General features: G+C 50.1%; 1 protein-coding gene across 1 annotated transcript; it reads right to left on the bottom strand.

The window, feature by feature from the left end:
• Positions 1 to 545: 545 nt before the first annotated feature.
• SMAP2 (small ArfGAP2) lies at positions 546 to 20472 on the bottom strand. The gene is made up of 10 exons (XM_036397209.2): positions 20324 to 20472; positions 8474 to 8607; positions 7915 to 8000; positions 6668 to 6746; positions 5782 to 5862; positions 5236 to 5314; positions 4654 to 4757; positions 3738 to 3903; positions 2492 to 2802; positions 546 to 1766 (listed from the first exon to the last, which is right to left on the bottom strand). The coding sequence occupies exons 1-10, from the start codon at positions 20424 to 20426 to the stop codon at positions 1617 to 1619; spliced, it is 1293 nt and encodes a 430-aa protein (XP_036253102.1). The 5' UTR covers positions 20427 to 20472; the 3' UTR covers positions 546 to 1616.
• Between the last annotated feature and the right edge of the window lie 557 nt (positions 20473 to 21029).

Here is a 21029-nt window from a genome sequence, read left to right as displayed (position 1 = left end):
GAAAAATGGGGAGGGACAGGAAAAATGGGAATGGGCAGGGTTGGGTGGGATTTTGGGATGAAATTCCTCCCTGTGAGGCTGAGGAGGGGATGGGATGGGATTCCCAGGGAAGCTGTGGCTGCTCCACCCCTGGAAGTGTCCAAAGGAAAAATCTGGGATGGGGAAAGGAGCAGGGGGTGAATGGGACCCAAACCATCCTGCAATTCCACAATTCTCTGATTTTCCCTGCCCCTTCACGTTTTCGGATGAGCCCCCACAAGGTTTTGTTAAACCCGAGTTTAAAACGGTTGGAATAATGGAATTAAAGCTGGAATGAAATAATTTCATCCCAGCAGCTGCAGGAATTCTGCTCCACCTTCCCTCCATCCCAAAGCTGAGGGGTTTGTATATAAAAGTGTCAACTTTGGATTCTTCCAGGCCTGGCTGTGCTCCCTCAGCTCCCTGGCATTTGGGACAGAGCCCAAAACCAGAGGGAATTTGGGCTGATTTTTGGGATGAAATCCCCTGAATTCCCACACCTGGAGTGACCACCAGCACCAGAGGAGTCCACTGCAATGTTTTATTTGGGAATTTACATATCCACAGGAGAGAGCAGACCACAAGTCCAACTTCTTGCTGACTTTTGAAGCAGTTTTGGGTTCTACTGGAGATGAGAAAAGAAATCTGCCTAAGATTAAAATGTCCCAAGCGAGCCAGGAAAGGGAGGAACCAGGATTTTACACAGGAACAACGACAACAAGAACGAAACAAAACAGAAAAAAAAAAAAAAAGAAATAATATGAAAAAAGTATAAATTAGGATGTCAGAATAATTTTTAAAAGTGTAAGAAAACTTGCACAGGGCTCTGGGCCCCGGAGAATTAACTCTGGTTAAGATTGTTAAAAGTGAAATCCCATCAAATCTTAACACCAGCCAGAAAAGTTCACTCTGGAGTGCAAGTTTTTCACATTCCATCGGCTTTGCCCCCACTCTGGGCGAGATTCCTGCTTGCTCAGGGTGGGTGGGTGGGAGAGGGGCTTTTCCCAAGGACTTTGGTTCCAAGGAGGGTGGGAGCAGGGAGAGCTCCCCTCGAGGGAGGAGGTAGCAAGGCTTGCTTGCCCCTGGGCTCGGCTTAGATCCAGTTCCTCAGCACCAAATGAGGTTCCCCACCCCCCCCCCAAAAAAAAAAAAAACCACCAAAAAAACCCCAAAAATAATAAATCTAACACTGCAAGTTGAAGTGAGAAATCCCAGCTTTCTGGGCAGGATTCAGTCCAGATTTCCCAGTCCCACCTGTGCCCAGGTGCCCAGCAGGGCATCAAGTGCTACCCAGGAGCTCGGGTGGAGCTTTGTGCAGGGAGGTTTCCCCTCCCCTGTGTGCATTGACTGTGCTGAGGACGGGGCTGAGCTCGTGGTGGCATTGCCACCCAGCTGTCCCCGTGGCTGTGACAGTGGAAAGGCAGAGATGGAGCTCAGGGATGGAGGAAAAAAGAAAAAAAAAAAAAAAAAAAAAAAAAAATTCAGTTTGGGCTGGGTCACCCCCCACCCAAAACCTGAAAGCAAAAAACCCTGAATGTCTGATGGAGCAGGTCTGGAGAACAGAACAAAGGCAGAAATGGTCACGTGCGAGCGAGGGCTCATTTCCACAGCGGGGAGCTGAGGGAGGGGTTGCTGCCCTGGGCTCCTCCTCCTCCTCCTCCTCCTCCTCCTCCTCCTCCCATGGACTGTCCATAGCCCATCATTCCATTGGCTCCATAGAAGTTCATCCCAGCCATCTGCTGGGTCATCTGCAAACGGGACAGGAGAGAGGTCAGGGATGGGCCTGGACGCTGCCCACAGCTCCCAAAACCAGCAGAGCCCCGAAGGGGAGCAGGGGAGGGGCTCCCCAGCATGGGGGGACTTGAGGGTCCTCGGGATAGCAGCAGGAATTTCCCCATGGAAAGGGTGGTGAGGCCTTGGGATTCATCCAAGGAGGTTTGGAGTCTCCAGATGTGGGAGGACTTCAGGACAGGATGGACATCAGCAGGAATTTCCCAATGGAAAGGGTAAGCAGACCTTGGGATTGCCCAGGGAATTCTGGAGTCCTCAGGTATGAGAGGATTTCAGGGCGGGCTAGATATCAACAGGAATTTGCCCATGGAAAGGGTGATCAGGCCTTGGAATTTTTCCAAGGAGGTTTGGAGTCTCCAGGTATGGGAGGACTTCAGGACAGGGTGGACACCAGCAGGAATTTCCCCATGGAAAGGGTGGTGAGGCCTTGGACTTGCCCAGGGAATTTTGGAGTCCCCAGCCCTGGAGGTGTCCATGGGAGATGAGGCTGGGATTGGACTCAACCTCTGGGATTCTTTCCCACCCTGAGCCATCCTGGGCTCACTCAGGCTCTCCCACTCCCCCCCTCCACAACCAACCCCGATCCCACCCCAAGCCCAACCCGCTGCGTATCCCCTCATTCCTCCCCTTCCCAACTCCAGAAAAAACCCCTGGAAAACCCCTCCAGGAGCCTCCCCCTCACCTGGGCGAGGTTCCACTGCAGCTGCTGCGTTGGCTGCACCCCGTACACGGCCGGGGGCACCGCGGCCACCCCGGCCACGTACCCGGGCTGCTGCGTCCCCATCATCCCGTTGGGAACGCCCAGCACGTTGCCCACGTAGCCTGCTGGGATGGCCACGGGTGCCACCATGCCAGCAGCCCCGGGCTGGGCCAGCATGCCCACGGACGGGGCCATCAAGCCCCCCATCATGCTGCTGGAAGGGGGCACCCCCGGGAAGGCGGCGTAGGGAGCGGCGGGATAGCCCAGCTGAGCCGGCGCCATGAACATCGCTCCTGGAAAAAGGCAGGGAGGGAAAAAACGGGTCAGTTCAGGGGCTGGGATGTCACAATTCCAGCCACAGCCTGGTTGGGGATGCCCAGGCTGAGCTGTTCTTTGTGCTGCTCACAGCTCTCAGTGAAGATGGAGAGGGAATTTGGGCAGCGGCGTGCAGGAATAGGTTCCCAGTGCCAGAGGGTTGGGTTGGATATCAGGATGGAATTCCTCCCTGATTCCCAGTGTTAAAGGGCAGATTTGGGTTGGATATTGGGAAGGAATTCCTCCCTGGTTCACAGAGCTAAAGGGCAGATTTGGGTTGGATATTGGGATGGAATTCCTCCCTCATTCCCAGTGCTGGAGGGTTGGGTTGGATATTGGGAGGGAATTCCTCCCTGATTCCCAGAGCTAAAGGGCAGATTTGGGTTGGATATTGGGAAGGAATTCCTCCCTCATTCCCAGTGCCAGAGGGTTGGGTTGGATATTGGGAGGGAATTCCTCCCTGATCCCCAGTGCCAGAGGGTTGGGTTGGATATCGGGATGGAATTCCTCCCTCATTCCCAGTGCCAGAGGGTTGGGTTGGATATCGGAATGGAATTCCTCCCTCATTCCCAGTGCCAGAGGCAGGGTTGGATATTGGGAGGGAATTCCTCCCTCATTCCCAGTGCCAGAGGCAGGGTTGGATATTGGCAGGGAATTCCTCCCTGTGAGGGACTGGAATGGATTTCCCAGAGAAGCTGTGGCTGCCCCACCCCTGGAAATGCCCAAGGCCGGCTTTGGAGCACCCTGGGATCGTGGAAAGTGCGTGGCTGGAACAGGATGAGCTTCACATTCCCTTCCCACCGTCCCCATTCTGGATTCTCAGGGATCACCCACATTCCCATTTCTCCTGAAGTTTGTCACCCCCAGGGCACCCCACCCAGCCTCCCCTGGTCCCAGCTCACACCAGGGTTACCTTGTGCTGGCACCTGGGACGTTTGGGAGCCGTACAGGGACAGGATGGAGTCTTTGGAGAGCTGCTTCTTCCCCACCTCCTCCCCTTTGCCTCCGGGCTCCGGGAACAGATTCAGATTTTCGGGAACGGAGCCGGCGCTTCCAGAGGTTGGCATGGAACCAACAACCTGGGAGAGACAGACAGACAGACAGACAGGATCAGGGCAAAACCCAGCATGGGGCAAAGGGGAATACCCATCCACACACAGGGACGTGCTGGGGTCGTGGAAGAGGGACATTCCTCATGCTTCAACGTGGAGGAGGGAGATTTCATTTTAGATTAAGAGGGAGATTTCAGGATTTAATTAAGAAATTTGGATGAAGCAAGGTTTAGGGCAGGCAGTTGCGTGTGGTGAAACAGTGGCACAGCTTTGCCAGATGTGGGAATGGAAGAGGGACACTCTTCATTCTTCAACGTGGAAAAGGGAGATTGCAGGATTTAATTAAGGGAAATTTAGATGAAGCAAGGTTTAGGGGAATGGAAGAGGGAGATGTGGGAATGGAAGAGGGAGATTTCAGGATTTAATTAAGGGACATTTAGATGAAGGAACATTCAGGGCAGACAGTTGATGTGTGTGGTGAAAACAGTGGCACAGCTGTGGGAATGGAAGAGGGAGATTCCTCATTCTTCAATATGGAAGAGGGAGATTTCAGGATTTAATTAAGGGACATTTAGATGAAGCAAGGTTTAGGGCAGACAGTGGTGAAACGCTGCATTCCCAGATGGATTCCCCATCCCTGGAAGTGTCCAAGACCAGCCTGGAGCACCCTGGCACAGTGCAAGGCATCCCTGCCCTTTAATGTCCCTTCCATCCCAAATGACCCCGTGGTTCCGTGACCCAACCAGGCTTTTCCAAGCCCCAGCACTCCCGGCTCACCTTCCTGGAGGAGTCTGAGCTGGATCCCACGGATGCAAAGAGGTCCAGGTCCTTCTCCAGGCTGCAGGGCCGGCCGTTGGTGACGGGCGCTGTCACCGGGGCGTCTGCAGGGACACAGATGTCCTGGGTGTGCCCCTCTGTGCCACCCTCCCAGACACCTGATCCCCACCTTCCTCATCCCTCTGCAGCTGGGAAGGGCCTGGAGAAGGATTTGGGAAGTGCCCCTGGGTTCTGTTTGTCCCATGAAGCTCCAGGTGCTCCTGGAACACCAAAGGCTCCAGGAGAAAGGGAAACACATGGAAAACTCTTCCCAAACTGAATATTCCTGCAGGATTCCTGGAACTGTTCACCTGACAGGGAAAATGAGCACTGGAACTCCTCAAATTCCCACAAAACCCCTCAATTCCCATAAAGCTCCAGCTGCCCCTGGAAAACCACGGGCTCCAGCAAAAAAGGGAAACACATGGAAAACTCTTCCTAAACTGAATATTCCTGCAGGATTCCTGGAATTGTTCACCTGACAGGGAAAATGAGCACTGGAACTCCTCAGATTCCCACATTTTCTACAGCAATTTCTCTTACCCAGGCCCAGCAAGTCCATGACTGGCTCAGATTTGGGGGAACTTTTCCTGGATTGCTGCGTTTCGTCCTTCTTTTGAGGCTGGAGGGAAAGAAACAACACAAACCTTGGGCAGCTTTTGGGATCACTCTGAAATGGTTTTACATGATTTACAATGGTTTTTAACAAGATTAACCCTTAAAATCCCCCTTTTTTTTTTTCCCAGTGGATTTAAGTAAAAAATAAATTAAAATTCTCTTTGCTCTCCCCGAAATGAGAATTTCAGAGCGAATATTTTCCCAGTTTTTTATTGTCCCAATAGGTTGTCAAATCCAAGGAGGCTCTAAACCAGGGAGAAGCAGCTGCTGGAGCTGGAAAAACCAGCAGGGAAGAGCTGGATTCCAACCCGCACATCTGCTCAGTGTCCGGGGAGCAGAGCAAAACAAACTCCCAGCGGTGACTCAAAGCACCCAGGCTGTGACTGAGGCCAGAAAAATGCTCCCAGAGGAGGCTGGAATCCCTCTGCTCTGCCTCAGGGGTGTCTGCCTGGCTTTTCTTCCTGATCTTACCATTTTCACCTTCTCAAAGATGATGGGTTCCAGTTTTCTTTCTGACTCGTTGGTCCTTTTCCATTTGTCGTCCTTTTCTTTCTGTGAGGGAAAATAATCACTGATATGAGGGGAAAAATTCATGAGTGCACCAAGAAAAAGCTCTCACCCGGTGCTGTTACTGATCTAAAACTCCCCAGATCGAAAATCCCTCAGAAAAAGCTGAATTTGAGGTAAATTTTGCATTTTTCCTGCTCTGAGGAAGGAATTGGATAAAATCCTTTCCAAATCTCCTCCAATCATTATCCCTGATTTATTGCCTCCCTCTTCCATCTACACAAATCAAAGAGCTTCAAGAGGAAAAAAAAAATCAGGACTTTACACAGTTTTGTTGTCCTTTTCTTTCTGTGAGGGAAAATATGGCAGACGTGAGGGTAAAAATTCATGATTGCACCAAGAAAAAGCTCACACCTGGTGCTGTTACTGATCTAAAACTCCCCAGATCGAAAATCCCTCAGAAAAAGCTGAATTCGAGGTAAATTTTGCATTTTTCCTGCTCTGAGGAAGGAATTGGATAAAATCCTTTCCAAGACCTCCTCCAATGCGAGACATCCATCCACACAAACCAACCAGTGAGATGAAGAGGAGGGAAGAAAAGAGGAATTTAAACCACCCAAAAAACTCCAACCCCCTGATCTCTGCCATGTCTGTGACCCTGCTTTTTTTCCTGGATAACCTGGAATATTCCCTACAACAAAACCCATTCAGCACCTTCAAATCTCCTCAGGAATTCACTCCATGGAGTTCAAGCAGCTCTGGAGAAGGGATTTCTCCTGACACAGGGAATATTTCAATACATATATTTCAATATTTCGTTTTAATCACAATTTTAGGCCTCCAGACTCACCCTGAAGGCGTTGATGTCGATGCTTCTGTCCATGTATTTCTTCTTTTCATATTTATCCCGGATAAAACTCTCCACAGCTCTACAGCAGCTGGTTAAGGACAAAGGATTCCAGAATAGAAGCCTTATTTGACAGGGAGGAACAAGGTACAGGCTGTAACTAAATTAAATCATTGTTTAAAGAGCATTTCCAGCAGTAACTTTCTTAAAATAATTTACTGCTGGATCCCAACTTGCTTTTTGCCCCTGGGTTATTTCAGGTTATTTCAGTGCTATAAAAAGGGAATTAAATCAGGATTTAAGCTCTTGCTGTGTTTTCTCCACTGTTTTTTTGTTTTGTTTGCCCCAAGCATCCCCTCAGCACATTCAGATCACAGTGGTCACAACAGGATCCTGCACCTCAAAAAACACCTCAGGTACCAGGTGAACTCAAAAAATGATGGTGGAAAGGTGCTTTTGTGGGTGTTTTTTTTTTAGGTTCACATCATTCTATCCCTGCTTACTCAGCATTCCTGCAAGGTGGGAGTTACAGCTGAAGCACTGAAAATTCCATCAGAGATTTCCCAGCCTGGTTTGGGTTGGAAGGGACCTTAAATCCCACGGGCAGGGGCACCTTCCACTATCCCAAGCTCCATCCAGCCTGGGGAACACTTCCAGGGATGGGGCAGCCACAATTTTTTTTATTTATTTTTTTTTGGGAAATCCATTCCAGCCTCTCCTCACCCTCACAGGGAGGAATTCCTTCCCAAAATCCCACTTCTACCAAAATCCGCCCCCTCCATCCTGTCCTTTGTAAATCCTCTCTCTCCATCTCTCTTGCAGCTCCTTCAGGTCCTGGAAGGCCACAGTTAGGTCTCCATGGAGCCTTTGGAATATTCAGCACTTTGGAAAAAACCCAACCCTCCCATTCCCTCCAAAACCTTCAGCTTTTGGGTTCACTCTGAAACGTCAGAGATCTGAATGAGATAAATCCCACTGGAAAAAAGGGATTTTGATTCTCTTTGCTCTTCTAAGATGAGAATTTCAGAGTGAATATTTCCCAGTTTTTTATTGTCCCAATCCAAGCAGGCTCTGAAATAAGGAGAAACCTCCTGTGGTCACCTTGGTGTCCCAGTTCTCCACCCCAACCCCTTCATTCCCATTCCCTGCCCAAGGGAACAACCTCTCCTACAGGGAGGTTTAACCACACAGCTCCAGGATGGAAATCTCCATGGAATTTTCCACGTTTTCCCAGGAAATGAAAAGGATGCTGGTCTGTCTGGGGCCTCCGGAAGTTCTCGGGCAGGTAGGCTTCGTAGAGACGATTGGCTTTGCCATTCCCCATCTCCTGCACGCACTGAAATCCAAAAAAAAACTCCTTCAAATTCTCCTTTCCCAAACATTAAAGCTCTCCCACAGCACCCCAGGCTGCCAGGGAAGAGAAATCCAGGGAAGGGGGATCCTCCTGAAAGCCACTTTTCACCTCCCGGGGATGCTGAGGCAGCTGCTCCAATCCCCTCCCGCCCCATTTGCCAATTCTAAGCAATTTTTAATCCAAGGCAGGATAAATATCCTGTTAGCAACCCCAAATCCCTCTGGAAGGAGAGGTGGGAAGCAGAAATTGGTAATTTAACAGAGATTTGCAGCTCCTTAAGCTTTACTCTCTGCTGTTTGTCCAGCTTGGAATGAGGACATTTTATTGCTCTTTTCCCTCCCAGTCCATCCCAGCTGGAATTCTTCTTCCTCCTCCACTTCCCCCGTATTTTTTTGGGCTATCCTGGCTTGGTTTATTAAAAACCAAAACCCTCAGTGTGTTACCCCAGCCCTCACCTGGATCTGTTCCTGTGTCCACTGGTCGAGGTTGACAGATTTGACCCTGGATATGTGAACTCCCAGGTTCCTGTGGATCCCAGCACAGCGGATGCAGATGAACACCCCAATATTCCAGGATGCCCATCGTGGCCCTGGGAAGAGACAAGAAAGTGTTTTCCACCAATCCAACCCTTTTTTAATTTTTGTTTTTGCCTGGAGGAACTGGGAAACTGCACCAAGTGAACTGGGATTGAGGCCTTTGGGTTCTCATCCAGGCTGGAAACTGGAATTCCACCATCAGGAGGATGCTCCCAATCTTTATCCTTGGGGATTTATTGCCTCCCTCTTCCATCCACACAAATCAAACAGCTCCAAGAGGGGAAAAAAACCTCAAGAATTTACAGTTTTGTTCACCTTTTTTTTCTGTGAGGGAAAAATCATTGACATGAGGGAAGAAATTCCTGGTTTCACCAAGAAAAAGCTCACACCTGGTGCTGTTACTGATCTAAATCCCCTCAGATCTAAAATCCCTCCAAAACAGCTGAATTTGAGGTAAATTTTTGCATTTTTCCTGCTCTGAGGAAGGAATTGGATAAAACCCTTCCAAGATCTCCTCCAATCATTGTCCCTGGAGATTTATTGCCTCCCTCTTCCATCCACACAAATCAAACAACTCCAGGAGGGAAAAAATCAGGAATTGAAACAGTTTTGTCCTTTTCTTTCTGTGAGGGAAAAAAATCACTGACATGAGGGAAAAAGTTCCTGATTTCACCAAGAAAAAGCTCACACCTGTGCTGTTACTGATCTAAAACCCCTCAAAACTAAAATCCCTCCAAAACAGCTGAATTTGAGGTAAAATTTGCATTTTTCCTGCTCTGAGGAAGGAATTGGATAAAACCCTTCCAAGATCTCCTCCAATCATTATCCCTGATTTATTGCCTTCCTCTTCCATCCACACAAGAAGAGGGAAGAAAACAGGAATTTAAAGCCCCCAAAAAACTCCAACCCCACTGAGCTCTGCCATGTCTGTGATCCTGCTTTTTTTCCTGAATAACCTGGAATCAGCTCCAGAATATTCCCTACAGCAAAAAAAAAACCCCACTCAGCATCTTCAAATCTCCTCAGTGCTGGGCAGGAATTCCCAGCTGAGCCAGGACCAAGCACCAAGCCCAGGATTTGGCCCCAAAATCAATCCCAGCCCAAGGAATGATCAGTTCACTCCAGTTTCCACAGCTCTGATGGACATGATTTGCTTTTCCTGGGTCAAAATAAAATAAAGGCATTGATTAATAAGGTCAGACATTCCTGGTTTTCATGCAGGACAGCTCCAAGCTGTGGATGGGAGATCATGCCAGGGATCAAAAACCAAAAAACATCCAGAAGGGAAAGATAAAGGAGCTCAGATGCACCCAGGAATCCCAGCAGGGCATACAGAGATCCACAGGAGTTCCCACCCCTCTCCCAGACCCTCAATCCTGAATATCTTAGGAATTTTTAAAAATTAAACCTTTTTCTCCCAGCTCCCAACACAAACTGGTGTCCCAGTGCACGAGAAACTGGGAAAACACAGATTTAGGGATCAAACATCCTCCACCAGCCCTTTTTTCCCAGACATTCTTCTGGATGATGAAGAGTTATCCTGCTTTTCTTGCCACAGCTAAAATAGCAGAGCCTCGAGTTAATGAGAGGGAGGTGGGAGGGGGAAGAGAGGGGGAAAGTGTAATTTCAAAGCCCTAAAAAAGCAGTGCTGTATTTGAGATGCTGTTAACAGTTTAATTCCTGTTCCTGGGGAAAGCCTGGAGCATCCTGAGGGATTTGGAGCTGATAATGCACTCAGAGACCCTTCCAGAGCACAGGTATCCAACCTCCAACAGGTAACTCCAGCACCTCTTCCAGGGAATTCACTTTAAAAATGCCTTTATTAAATTTTCTGGCCTTTCCTGCCATTATTTGCTGTTTTTTCCCTCTCCAGGAGTGGCCTTTGGGAATGATATCAATTTAATGGAGCTGAGAAATTCACTTCCCAGACACTCTTGCCTACACCTCAGTCCCTTTATTACCTCCTTTATTATCAAAGCAAAACCCACAGCTTCAGCACCACCTGAACATGCCCAAAAAACTGGGAATAAAACCCTTTAGCCAGGATCCTTCCTGTGATTTCTGCATGGAATTCTCTCCCAGATCCACCCCCAGGGCTCTAACGTGAGACTGCTGGCAGGATTATCATGAGATTCAAGGTTAGATTTAAAACTCCAGATAAATTTAGCCTTGATAGGACTAAAAGGATTAATGGGCAGCTCCTGGAGTAATCAGCTCACTGGGTTTGTCACATGGACCAGCTCAGGCCACCACAACCTCCCACTAAAACATGACTCAGGGTTAATGTCACATCCTCCTGCTGCTCCAGTGTCCCCTCAGGGCTCTGGGACAACAAGGGAACCACGTCTGGAATGTGCTGCAATTCCTGAATCCAAATTCTGGGAGAGCCAGGATGGAGCAGCTTGGTTATATTTAAATTAAAATGAATATTTAGGGGGTTTTTGCACCCCTCCCAGCAATAAACTCATTATACAACCAGGGGGGAGCTGTTCCCTGGGGAGATTCCAGCTGGGATTTGGGTGTCCCTGCACAGCCAGGAGGAGCTGCAGGAAAGGTCTCAAACCCGCAGGGAATAGAGGATCTGGGAGATGTGGGGTTGGTTTTCACAGACTGTGACCCCAGCAGCTCAGGGCTCTGCTGTGTGACAGGAGGGACTTCAGAGCCACACAGGGAGGAAATCTGAATTTCCCAAAATGCTCCCTAATCCTGCAGCCACAGCAAACCCTGCTGGGGTCGGGTTGGATCCAACATCCCCTTCCCAGACACCCAGCTTAACTAAACCAACACTTTAACCTTCAAATGCCTCCGAAAAATGTTCTTTTAAAATGTCTCATAAAGCCCTGAGGTTGTGGGAGGGGGGAAGGGTTTGGTGCAGATGTAAACAACCTCCCACTTCCCTCTTTGGAGCAGCTCACACTGGAACATCTCCCACTAAAAATCTCCCTGCAAGTGCCCAGCGGCTCAGATTTGGCTTTTTAGGGCTTTTTGCAGGCATTTCCCCAGGGTTTCACAGCTCTTTTCAAGGTGACTCGACTCGAAAAAGCTCCAGGTGGCATCTCCAGATGTGACTTTCAGCCCGTGCTGCTGCTTTTCACTTCCCCAAAACTCAACCCCAGCTCAGACTCTGCAGCAGCTTCAGTGATAAAAAGGGGGAAAAACGCCTGGGTTGGAGTTTAGGGGAACATTTTTTTCTGAGAAAAAGGGGGTGATATCAATAAATAACAACGGGGCAGCTTTAATCAGCGCTGCAGAGCTGCCTGGGGGAATTATCACCCCTCACAAAAAGTGGGCACACCCTGACACCCACCTCTAATTGAGGACAGGGGCACCTCACCCTCCTGGCTCAGGGAATTATGGATTTATTTATCTCCCAGAGGTTGAGGACAAGGCCAACAGAAACATTCAGCTCCTTAAACCACTTAAAAAAAATGTTTCTTGCATGAATCCTCGGGTTGATGTTCTAAAATCAATTCCCCTGAGGCTGAGGGCCCTCAGAGGCACCAGGCCAAAATGGAAACCCCATTCCCACATGGAAAATTGGGAGTTTGCTCCAGTGCCAGCCTTGCCTGGTGCTGCCACCGCTTCTGTCTCAGCTTTACGATGATTTTATGTCTGATTTTATGATGCTGGGGTGATTTTAACATCCATGGAAGGCAAAGTCACCTGGCACCACCCCTGCTCTGAGGAAGTTTGTGGAGCTTCACCTCAGGCCTGCACAAATCCCTCCTGGATTGAAGGAAAAACCAATTTGGAGTGAGAATCCCAACATTTTCAGAGGCTGGCTGCCCACTGAGCTCTGGCACAAGATTTGGGTTAGCTCAGACTCCAAGCTTGGCAGGGGCTGCAGGAGGATCACAAACCCCAGAGCATCCCTTGCTCAGTGAATTTTCATTCCCAGTTTTCCTGAACATTCCCAAGGGAGGAGGGTCCAGCAGGGATTCAGTGCCCAGCTCCAGGAGACAATTCCAGAGCCTGTTTTACATCCCAGCCTGTCAAAACAAACTCCACATACCAAGCTGCTCGTGCCAGCTCCAGTCCCCATCTAATGCTGCTCATTAATGCTCCAAGGGCTGCTGAATAATCTGAATGACTGAAAAGGATCCTAATTCCCTTTAAAACCCCCAGCCTAATTCCCTTTTCAACTCCCAGCCTGAGGAGCCTGCTCCAAATGAGTCACTTGCTCCAAGTTCACACCCTGGAGGGGTTTTAATTGAGAAATCCTGAGGGGATTCACTCCTCACCCCTCACTCAGGCACCAAATTCTGGCCCAAGTTCCTGAGGCAACTTTTTTTTTTTTTTTTCTGTAATAACTCTGCAGAAAGCATTTAAAAATAAACCAGGAGCTGGCTGCAAAACCACAGCTCCTTGGAAAAGGAAGAGCAGAAAAAAAAAAAAAAAGCTGCTTCCATGGGCAGGATTGAGGGAGCATCAGAATGGAGAGCCTGGTGAAATATTCCCAGTGGAAATGAGCAGCTTCTTCCATGGATCCCAAAAAAATGCCCCATGTCTGGCTGTGGAACCATCCGGCTGAGGAAAAGGGATGTGGGGAATTCTCCTTGGAACAAGAAAATCCCTGCCAGGGGTTATCCACACCCTCAGCTTTTCACCAGGGACAAATTTCCTTGAGTCCAAGCTGAATAATCCTCATTTTTTTTGCAGAGTCAAAGGAGGAAAGAACTCAGTTTCCAAGAGGTTCCTCTGCCTTGTGGTTTCCTTGTTCTGGAAAGAAATTGCTCAAGGATTTTCTGCCATTCACGCTGCTCAGAGCTGTGACAAGGCCTCTCTTGCAAAACAACTTCCTCTGCTCTTTGCTGGAAATGTCGATTCTGCACTTCCAGGACTTGGGGGAAACCAAAGGAAAGCCCAAAAAACCCCACTTAAATGATGTTACTGAGTTATTAACACTATGAATAACTGAGCTGAGCGTGGGTCCTGCCGCAGGGATCAGGGATCCACCTCGGATTTGGGATTAATCCCTGCTGCGCTCCCAGATCTGGGCCCAGACTGAGGGATTTGTGCAGCTCTCAGGGGATGCTAAAGCCAAACCCTCACCAGAACACCCACAAAATGTGTTTGATAAAAATCTGCACCTGATCAAGTAGTTTAATCACCCAAAAAAATCAACTTTATGCCATCCTTTGAAAGAAGAAAGGGCTGTTTGGGGGTTTTATTTTCATTTTCAGTTTTTTTCCCCCCACACAGTAATTACAGGCCTCAACCACATTTTGCAAGAAAAACAAAGGTGCTGGCTCTGATTTCTGACAGAAAATTTTCCAGTTTAGCAAAAAATATCCAATATTTGAGGGCTTGTGGCCTTGAAGCCCAAGATTTGTGTGTTTTTGGGTAAAGATGAGCAGTTTTATCACTGCTACCATCGTGTTCTTTGAAGTGCAGGTGGAGGAAATGAAAATTTCTGTGAACAGCAGGGTGGGGCTTTCCTGCTGCTGCAGAAAGGGTTGGATGTTCCTCCAGTCAATAAAAAGGTGACAGGGACAATTTCAAGCAGTTTTATCACCAGGATCCATGAAAAACAACTGGGTGACATCATCAACACTGATGGTGACACAGCTTAAAAATATAAATATACATAAAAAAAAAAAAAAAAAAATCAGTCAGTTCCACAAGCCATGGACTTCCTGTGGCATCATTTTTTGGAGCAAAACCACACATCAGCCAATCCTAGAAATTGCAGATTCCAAGGAAGTCTGAATTTCCATGAAATGCAAATAATTTAGGTGATAGGTGCACCTGTAAACAGAGCAGCAGGGTGGAAGCTCTGCCATCACTAAGTTGGCTTTTGATGCTGTAAATAGAATTTTGCTGCTTTTAAAGATGTTTTTAATTTGTCATTTGGTGTTGAAAATATTTAGACTCTGTTTTTCCAATTTAATTTAAGGATGTTTTAGAAGCCAAGTCCTTAAAAAAAGCTCTGAGCAGAGGAAGGTCCTGGGTCAGTTTTGATGGATTGAGAATTTTTGCAGTATCTAGAGCTAAACATGATAATCATAATAATCTGAATGAATATCTTGATTACAGTAATACTGATTTTCAGTCTCATGAGCTAAACATCCCTTGAAATTCCTAGGGAAAGGGGCAGGAAGAAACGGCATATATTACCAAAAATAGAGAAAAACCAATTTATTAAGGCCCAGGTAAACCCAGCCTTGCACTCACTGCTCCAAGTTCAAGACAGCTCCTCCTAAAAGCTCCAATTTTGTCCCAGATTTCCTGGGACACAGGGAACAATCACTACCAGGGACCAACCTGAAGGAGCCCTGAGCTATTCCTGACTTTTTGCTCGCTTTCAAGACCTACTTTGCATTTTGGAGCACGAGCTCCCTTTGCACTGCAGCTGCCATTTCCTTACATAACTCCTGGCAGTTTCTATAGGAACAAACTTTACTCCAGCTGGGAATCACGTGGGGTAATTTTATTTTTTTTTTGGGGGGGGGGGTTGAATTTTCTTTTCCCACCTCCACTCCCCAGGTGGGTCAGCACAGAGAGCCCAGGTGCTGCTGCTGCTGCTCTGGGGATTATTCCTATTTCTGGCAGATGTAGGGCCGAGTGTGACTCAGAGCTCTGCTTAAAAGGGATCTTCCCACAACTAATTCCACACTAAAGCCCTGTTGGGAGCACTGATGCTTTTTTCCCCTTGCTTGAGTGGGAAGTTGCAGCTCCAGGCAGGCTCAGGGTGGACAGAGCTGTGCCCTCTCCCAGTTTTACCCTGCTGAGGTGAAGATTCCAGAGGGATAAAAGCGAATCTTGGAGCATTTCCACTCCCTTTGTGCACCAGATCTGAGCTGGGAAGAGCAGAAAAGCAGAATAATGGAAGATCCCAGAATATTGTGGCTGCAGCTGAGGATTCAAATGAACACACACACAACCCACAAGGATCCCTCTGGCAAGATTCCCTTGCCTAAAGCTGAGCTTTCTCCTCATCCCAGACTTCCTAAGCCGAGCTGAGCAGTTCCAGCCCCTCCACTCTGGGTTTTGGAAGGCACAGGCTGCACCACTCCCCCTCCATCAGCATTGCCATCCTCATCCTCCTTCCTCCCTCCCATGCAGCTGTTCCAGCAGCTATTTAAATTAAAGTTCCTCTTGGAATTGCTCTGCCTGCAAAGGAAATTCAGCTGCAGCTCAAGAGGCTGCTGGAGGAGGAGGAGTTGAGTCACGCAGATTTTCAGGGAATGTTTGGTTTGGATTAACAGGAGTTAGGCTGGACTAAAGCAGCTCCCCCAAAGGACAATAATAAGAAGTCAGGCTCCCCATACCACCTACTCCACCCCAAGCTTTTCCCCCTTCCCATCCCATATTTACCCACCTCTGGGCAGGGATTTCCCCAATCCTACCCCCTTTTTTTTTCTTTTTTTTTGGTGAAGAATTAAACCTGGATTTATGCTGTGTTCACTTCTCCCACCTAATCCCTCAGGATATAAGGGATGGATTTAGGCCTGGAACCCATGGATCTCACAAGACAAAGGGATGAAGGGAAGAGCCAGACAGACCAGGGGCGAGCACAGGGCAACCTGAAATTCCTAGGGATTTTAACATCCATAGAAAGCAAAATCACCTGGCACCAACCCTGCTCTGATGAAGTTTGTGGAGCTTCACCTCAGGCCTGCACAAATCCCTCCTGGATTGAAGGAAACATCCAGTTTGGAGTGAGAATGTCACCTTTTTCAGAGCCTGGATCTCACAAGACAAAGGGATGAAGAGCCAGACAGACCAGGGGGGAGCAACCTGAACCCTCTGGGGAACCTCTGGGCTCTGCTCCCCGGGGAGCTCCCGCTCCGACGGCACCGCCCCGGGATCCACGGAGCCTGCTGGGTGCATGGATGGGACTGGAGAGCAGGGGGAAGGATTTGGGAGAAGGAGAGAACCAAACACAATTAGCTGGGGGCGCAGAGCAGCTGCGGGAGCAGCAGTGAATCCACTCCGTGTCGCTCCATGGGAATTTTCCAGATCCCAACAGAGATTTCACCTCATCCCTCCCTCCCTCAGCCATCCCAGCTGCAGGTTCTCACGTTCCAAGCAGGGAATGTGCTGCTGGATGCTCAGCTGAGGCTGTGCAGCAGCTCTGGTATCTCTCAGACACACACAGGAACACCACAGCCACCCCTTGGAATGGCACCAGCAGCAAAAATCCCACCTGCCCAGCAAGTGCTGCTCTCTCCAGGTGTTTTTCCAAGTGATTCCCACAGCAAAGACCTCCAAGGAGAGGACTTAGAACTCATCAAGTGCCCTGGCTCAGCTCTCCCAGTTCCCCCAAACACGAGGTTGGCAACAAAAAGAGGAAGACAGTGAAGAGATTTCACCCAATTTCCTGCAAAACAACAACTCTGAGCAGTTTTTGCAGCAGCAAAAGCACCCTGGGATTTCACAGAGTCTCACACTTGCTCGGGTGGGAAGGACCTTAAATCCCATTTAATTCACCTCTGCCGTGGGCAAGGGACATTTCCCACTGTCCCAGTTTGCTCCAGTCCCTGCCCAGTTTTGCTTCCAGACACCCCTGGAAGTGCTGAGGGCCCCACCTGGAGCCACCCCAGGCTCCTTTCCACGGGCAGAGTGGGATGCTGCAGTTATTCCATGAGGAACATCAGGACTTCCTTGGCATCAGAGCTGGGAGAGCTCCATGTTCACCAAAAGTACCCAAACTGCCCCAAAACTGCAGCAAATCCCTGGAGCTCTGGGCAGAGACAGCTCCAGTCACCAAAAGTACCCAAACTGCCCCAAAACTGCAGCAAATCCCTGGAGCTCTGGGCAGAGACAGCTCCATTCACCAAAACTCCCCCAAAACTGCAGGAATTCCTTGGAGCTTCAGGCAGAAACAGCTCCAGTCACCTAAAGTATCCAAACTACCCCAAAACTGCAGCAAAACCCTGGGACTCTGGGCAGAGACAGCTCCATTCACCAAAAATACCAAATCTGTCCCAAAACTGCAGCAATTCTTTGGAGCTCCATGCAGAGACATCTCTTGTGGCACCACATTGATCAAAAGTACCAAAACTGGCCCAAAACTGAAGCAATTCCCTGGAGCTCTGGGCCAAGACAGCTCCATTCACTAAAAGTACCCAAACTGCCCCAAAACTGCAGGAATTCCCTGGGAGTCTGGGCAGAGACAGCTCCAGTCACCAAAAATACCCAAACTGCAGGAACTCCCTAGAGCTTCAGGCAGAGACAGCTCCATTCACCAAAACTGCCCCAAACTGCAGGAATTCCTTGGAGCTTCAGGCAGAAACAGCTCCAGTCACCAAAAATACCAAAACTGCACCAAAACTGTAGGAATTCCTTGAAACTCTGGGAAGAAACAGCTCCAGTCACCTAAAGTACCCAAACTACCTCAAAACTGCAGCAATACTCTGGAACTCTGGGCAGAGACAGCTCCATTCACCAAAAACACCCAAACTGCCCCAAAACTGAAGCAATTCCCTGGAGCTCTGGGCCAAGACAGCTCCATTCACCAAAAATACCAAATCCGCCCCAAAACTGCACCAGTTCCTTGGAGCTTCAGGCAGAGACAGCCCCATTCACCAAAACTGCCCCAAAACTGCAGCAAATCCCTGGAGCTCTGGGCAGAGACAGCTCCATGCACCAAAACCACCAAAACTGCCCCAAAACCGCAGCAATTCCTTGGAGCTCTGGGCAGAGCCAGCTCATGCCCTGGAGGAGGAGATTCCCCACTGCCAGGAATGTCATTAGTGCAGGGGGTAATTAGTGGATCAGATAGCTGGGGGCAGCCCCAGCCTGCTCTCCAGGATCGGTGCAATCCCAGCTCCCAGCCAGGAGCAGCTTCCAGCTTTGGAAAAGCTCAACTCCACACCAGAGCTTCATTATCATAAATAATAAGTAAATAATTAATAAATAATTAATTATCTGGAGTCCTGACCAGGAGAAGCTCCATCACCCAGAGCTGTGGGGTTGAATTTATTGCCATTTTGGTGGAATTTGCCCTCTCCCAGGCCTGGGAGCTGAGATGAAGGAGCTATTGCTGCCCTCCAGGAGGTGCCAAGAGATAAAGGATTGGCACAGTGGAGGAACATCCTGATCTCCACCACCACCAGGTGTGCTCCAGGCAGGTGGGAGGGATGAGGCTATTGTGGTTTGGGGTGAAAAGAAATCATAATTATCTAATTCTGAACGTTGTTCAAGGGGGCTGTGCAGTTTTGGAGGTCACACTGAGGTCACCAAGGCCTTTGTTTACAGATGGATTTGGCCAATCCCTCCTCCAAGTTCAATTCCAGCAGCTCTTGGGAAACAGAGGCTCAAGTCCAGATCTCCAAGAGATTATGGCAGCTCATTAAAACAGGATTTTGGGCAACTTTAACTCTTTTGCTGCAAGAAAACAAAGCAGCATCCACAGGGGACAAGGAACAGTTTTATTCCTTTGTTTTATCCTCTGAAATTCAAACATTTCCTCTCTCAGATAAGACCAGGGTCATAACACACCTTGGAATCAGAAAAACATGGAATGGTTTGGGTTGGGAGGGACCTTAAAGCTCCTCCTGTCCCTTTCACTATCCCAGACTGGCCTTGAACAATTCCAGGGATGGAACAGCCACAGATTCCTGTGCCAGGGCCTCACCACCCTCAGAGGGAAAATTCAGGTGGGGAAGGAGGACAGAAACCTGAATTCCAGAAACCTGAATTCCTCCTGTGGTCCATGATGCCGGGGTGAGGTCACAGCTCCCTCCCTGTGCTCCCAGCATCCAGGGCAGGTCCTGCCGCTGGCATTCCAGCCCCAGGGGACAGGATGTGACTCCCCACCTGGAATTCCCTCAATTCCACAGCCCCGGGTTTTCCCGGTCCCTCTTCTTCCCCCCTTTCAGGAGAGGCCCCCGCACCCTCTCTGGGGTGTTTCCCGGGATTCCCCACAGGGAGATTTGGGGCCGGTCCCTCCCCATCTCCCCTTGTTCCCCCAGCAGCTCCTCGCGGTGCAACTCGCACCAAACCCAGCTGGGCTGCAGCCAAAAATCTGGGGGTTTTCTGCTGAAAACCACCGTGTTCTCCCCCCCCAAACCACCCTGTTCTCTTCCCCAAACACAGCCTGTTCTCCCTCTCAAACCACGGAGCTCTTTCCCCCAAAACAACCATGTTGTGCCCCCAAAACCACCCCGTTTTTCCCACCCAAAACCATCCTATTCTCCCCCTCAAACCACGGAGTTCTTTTCCCTAAAACCACCGGGTTCTTTCTGTCAAAACCACCGGGTTATTGCCCCAAAACCCACGCTGTTCTCCCTCTCAAACCACGGAGTTTTTTCCTCTAAAACCACCGGGTTCTTTCCAGTAAAACCACCCTATTCTTGCCCCCAAAGCCACTCTCTTCTCTGCCCCAAACCCATCCAGTTCGTGCTCCCAAACCCATCCAGTTCGTGCCCCCAAACCCATCCAGTTCGTGCCCCCAAACCCACCCCGTTCGTGCCCCCAAACCCACCCCGTTCTCTGCCCCAAACCCACCCCGTTCTCTGCCCCAAACCCACCCCGTTCTCTGCCCCGAGCCCCCCGGGCTGGCTCAGCCTCTTCCCCCGCACAACCCCCGTAACCGCCGGGCCAGCACCGTTGTCCCCTCGCCACCTCCGGAGCGCTCCCCTCTGGTGGAAGCATCACCCCCACCAGACCCAGCCGGGGGTGTCCAACCCTCAGCGGAGCGGCCACACCGGAGAGCACCGAGCGGCGAGGCCGGTGCGGTTGGGGTGGGGGGGGGGGGGGGCACCGAGGGGGTGCATCCGGTGCGGCGCGGGCTCCGCAGGCTCCGCCGCCCATCCGCGCTACCTTTGGCCTGGCAGTCGGCGCAGAACTTGTTCTCGTCCTCGGCCAGCAGCCCGGCCAGCACCGCCTGGTAGCGCTCCACGTCCCGCACCGATTTTCCCGTCATGGCGCGGCCGGCGCTGCCCGCCCGCGGGTCACGGCCGGCCCGCCCGCTTCCTGCTTCCGCTATGGGCGGGGCTACGGCCAGGGGAGGAGCCAATCAGCGCCGGCCCCGCGCGGCGACGCCCCCCTCCGCGCGCCGCCGGCGCTGGGCGGTGATTGGCTGCGGCGCGCGGGCGGAAGCCAATAGGAAAAGAAGGGGCGGGGCCATAGAGGGTATGAATGGGGAGGGTCACGTGATGATGGTGGGGGGTGTTAATGGGGGATTTTGGGGGGCTCGGCAGGGAAGGGGGATTTTGGGGGGCTCAGGGGTGCTGGGTGGGGGATTTTGGGGGGCTCATGGGTGCTCAGGGGGCTTTCTGCTGAAAAAAGGGGTACAGAGATGCTTTATGTGGGATTTTGGGGTGCTCAGGGATGCTGGATGGGGGATTTTGGGGGACCCTGGAGTGCTCAGGGCTACAGAGCTGCTGTGTGTGGGATTTTGGGGGGCTCATGGTGCTAGGATGCTGGGTGGGGGTCCAGGGATTTGGGGTTTTGGAGGCTCTGATGTGCTGGGTATGGGACTGGGGAGGACTCAGGGGTACAGCGGTGCTGGGTGGGAGATTTTGGG

The sequence above is a fragment of the Molothrus ater genome, chromosome 24, assembly GCF_012460135.2.
Source record: "Molothrus ater isolate BHLD 08-10-18 breed brown headed cowbird chromosome 24, BPBGC_Mater_1.1, whole genome shotgun sequence".
In the NCBI taxonomy this organism is placed as follows: Eukaryota; Metazoa; Chordata; class Aves; order Passeriformes; family Icteridae; genus Molothrus; species Molothrus ater.
This window is presented reverse-complemented; position numbering and strand designations above follow the sequence as displayed.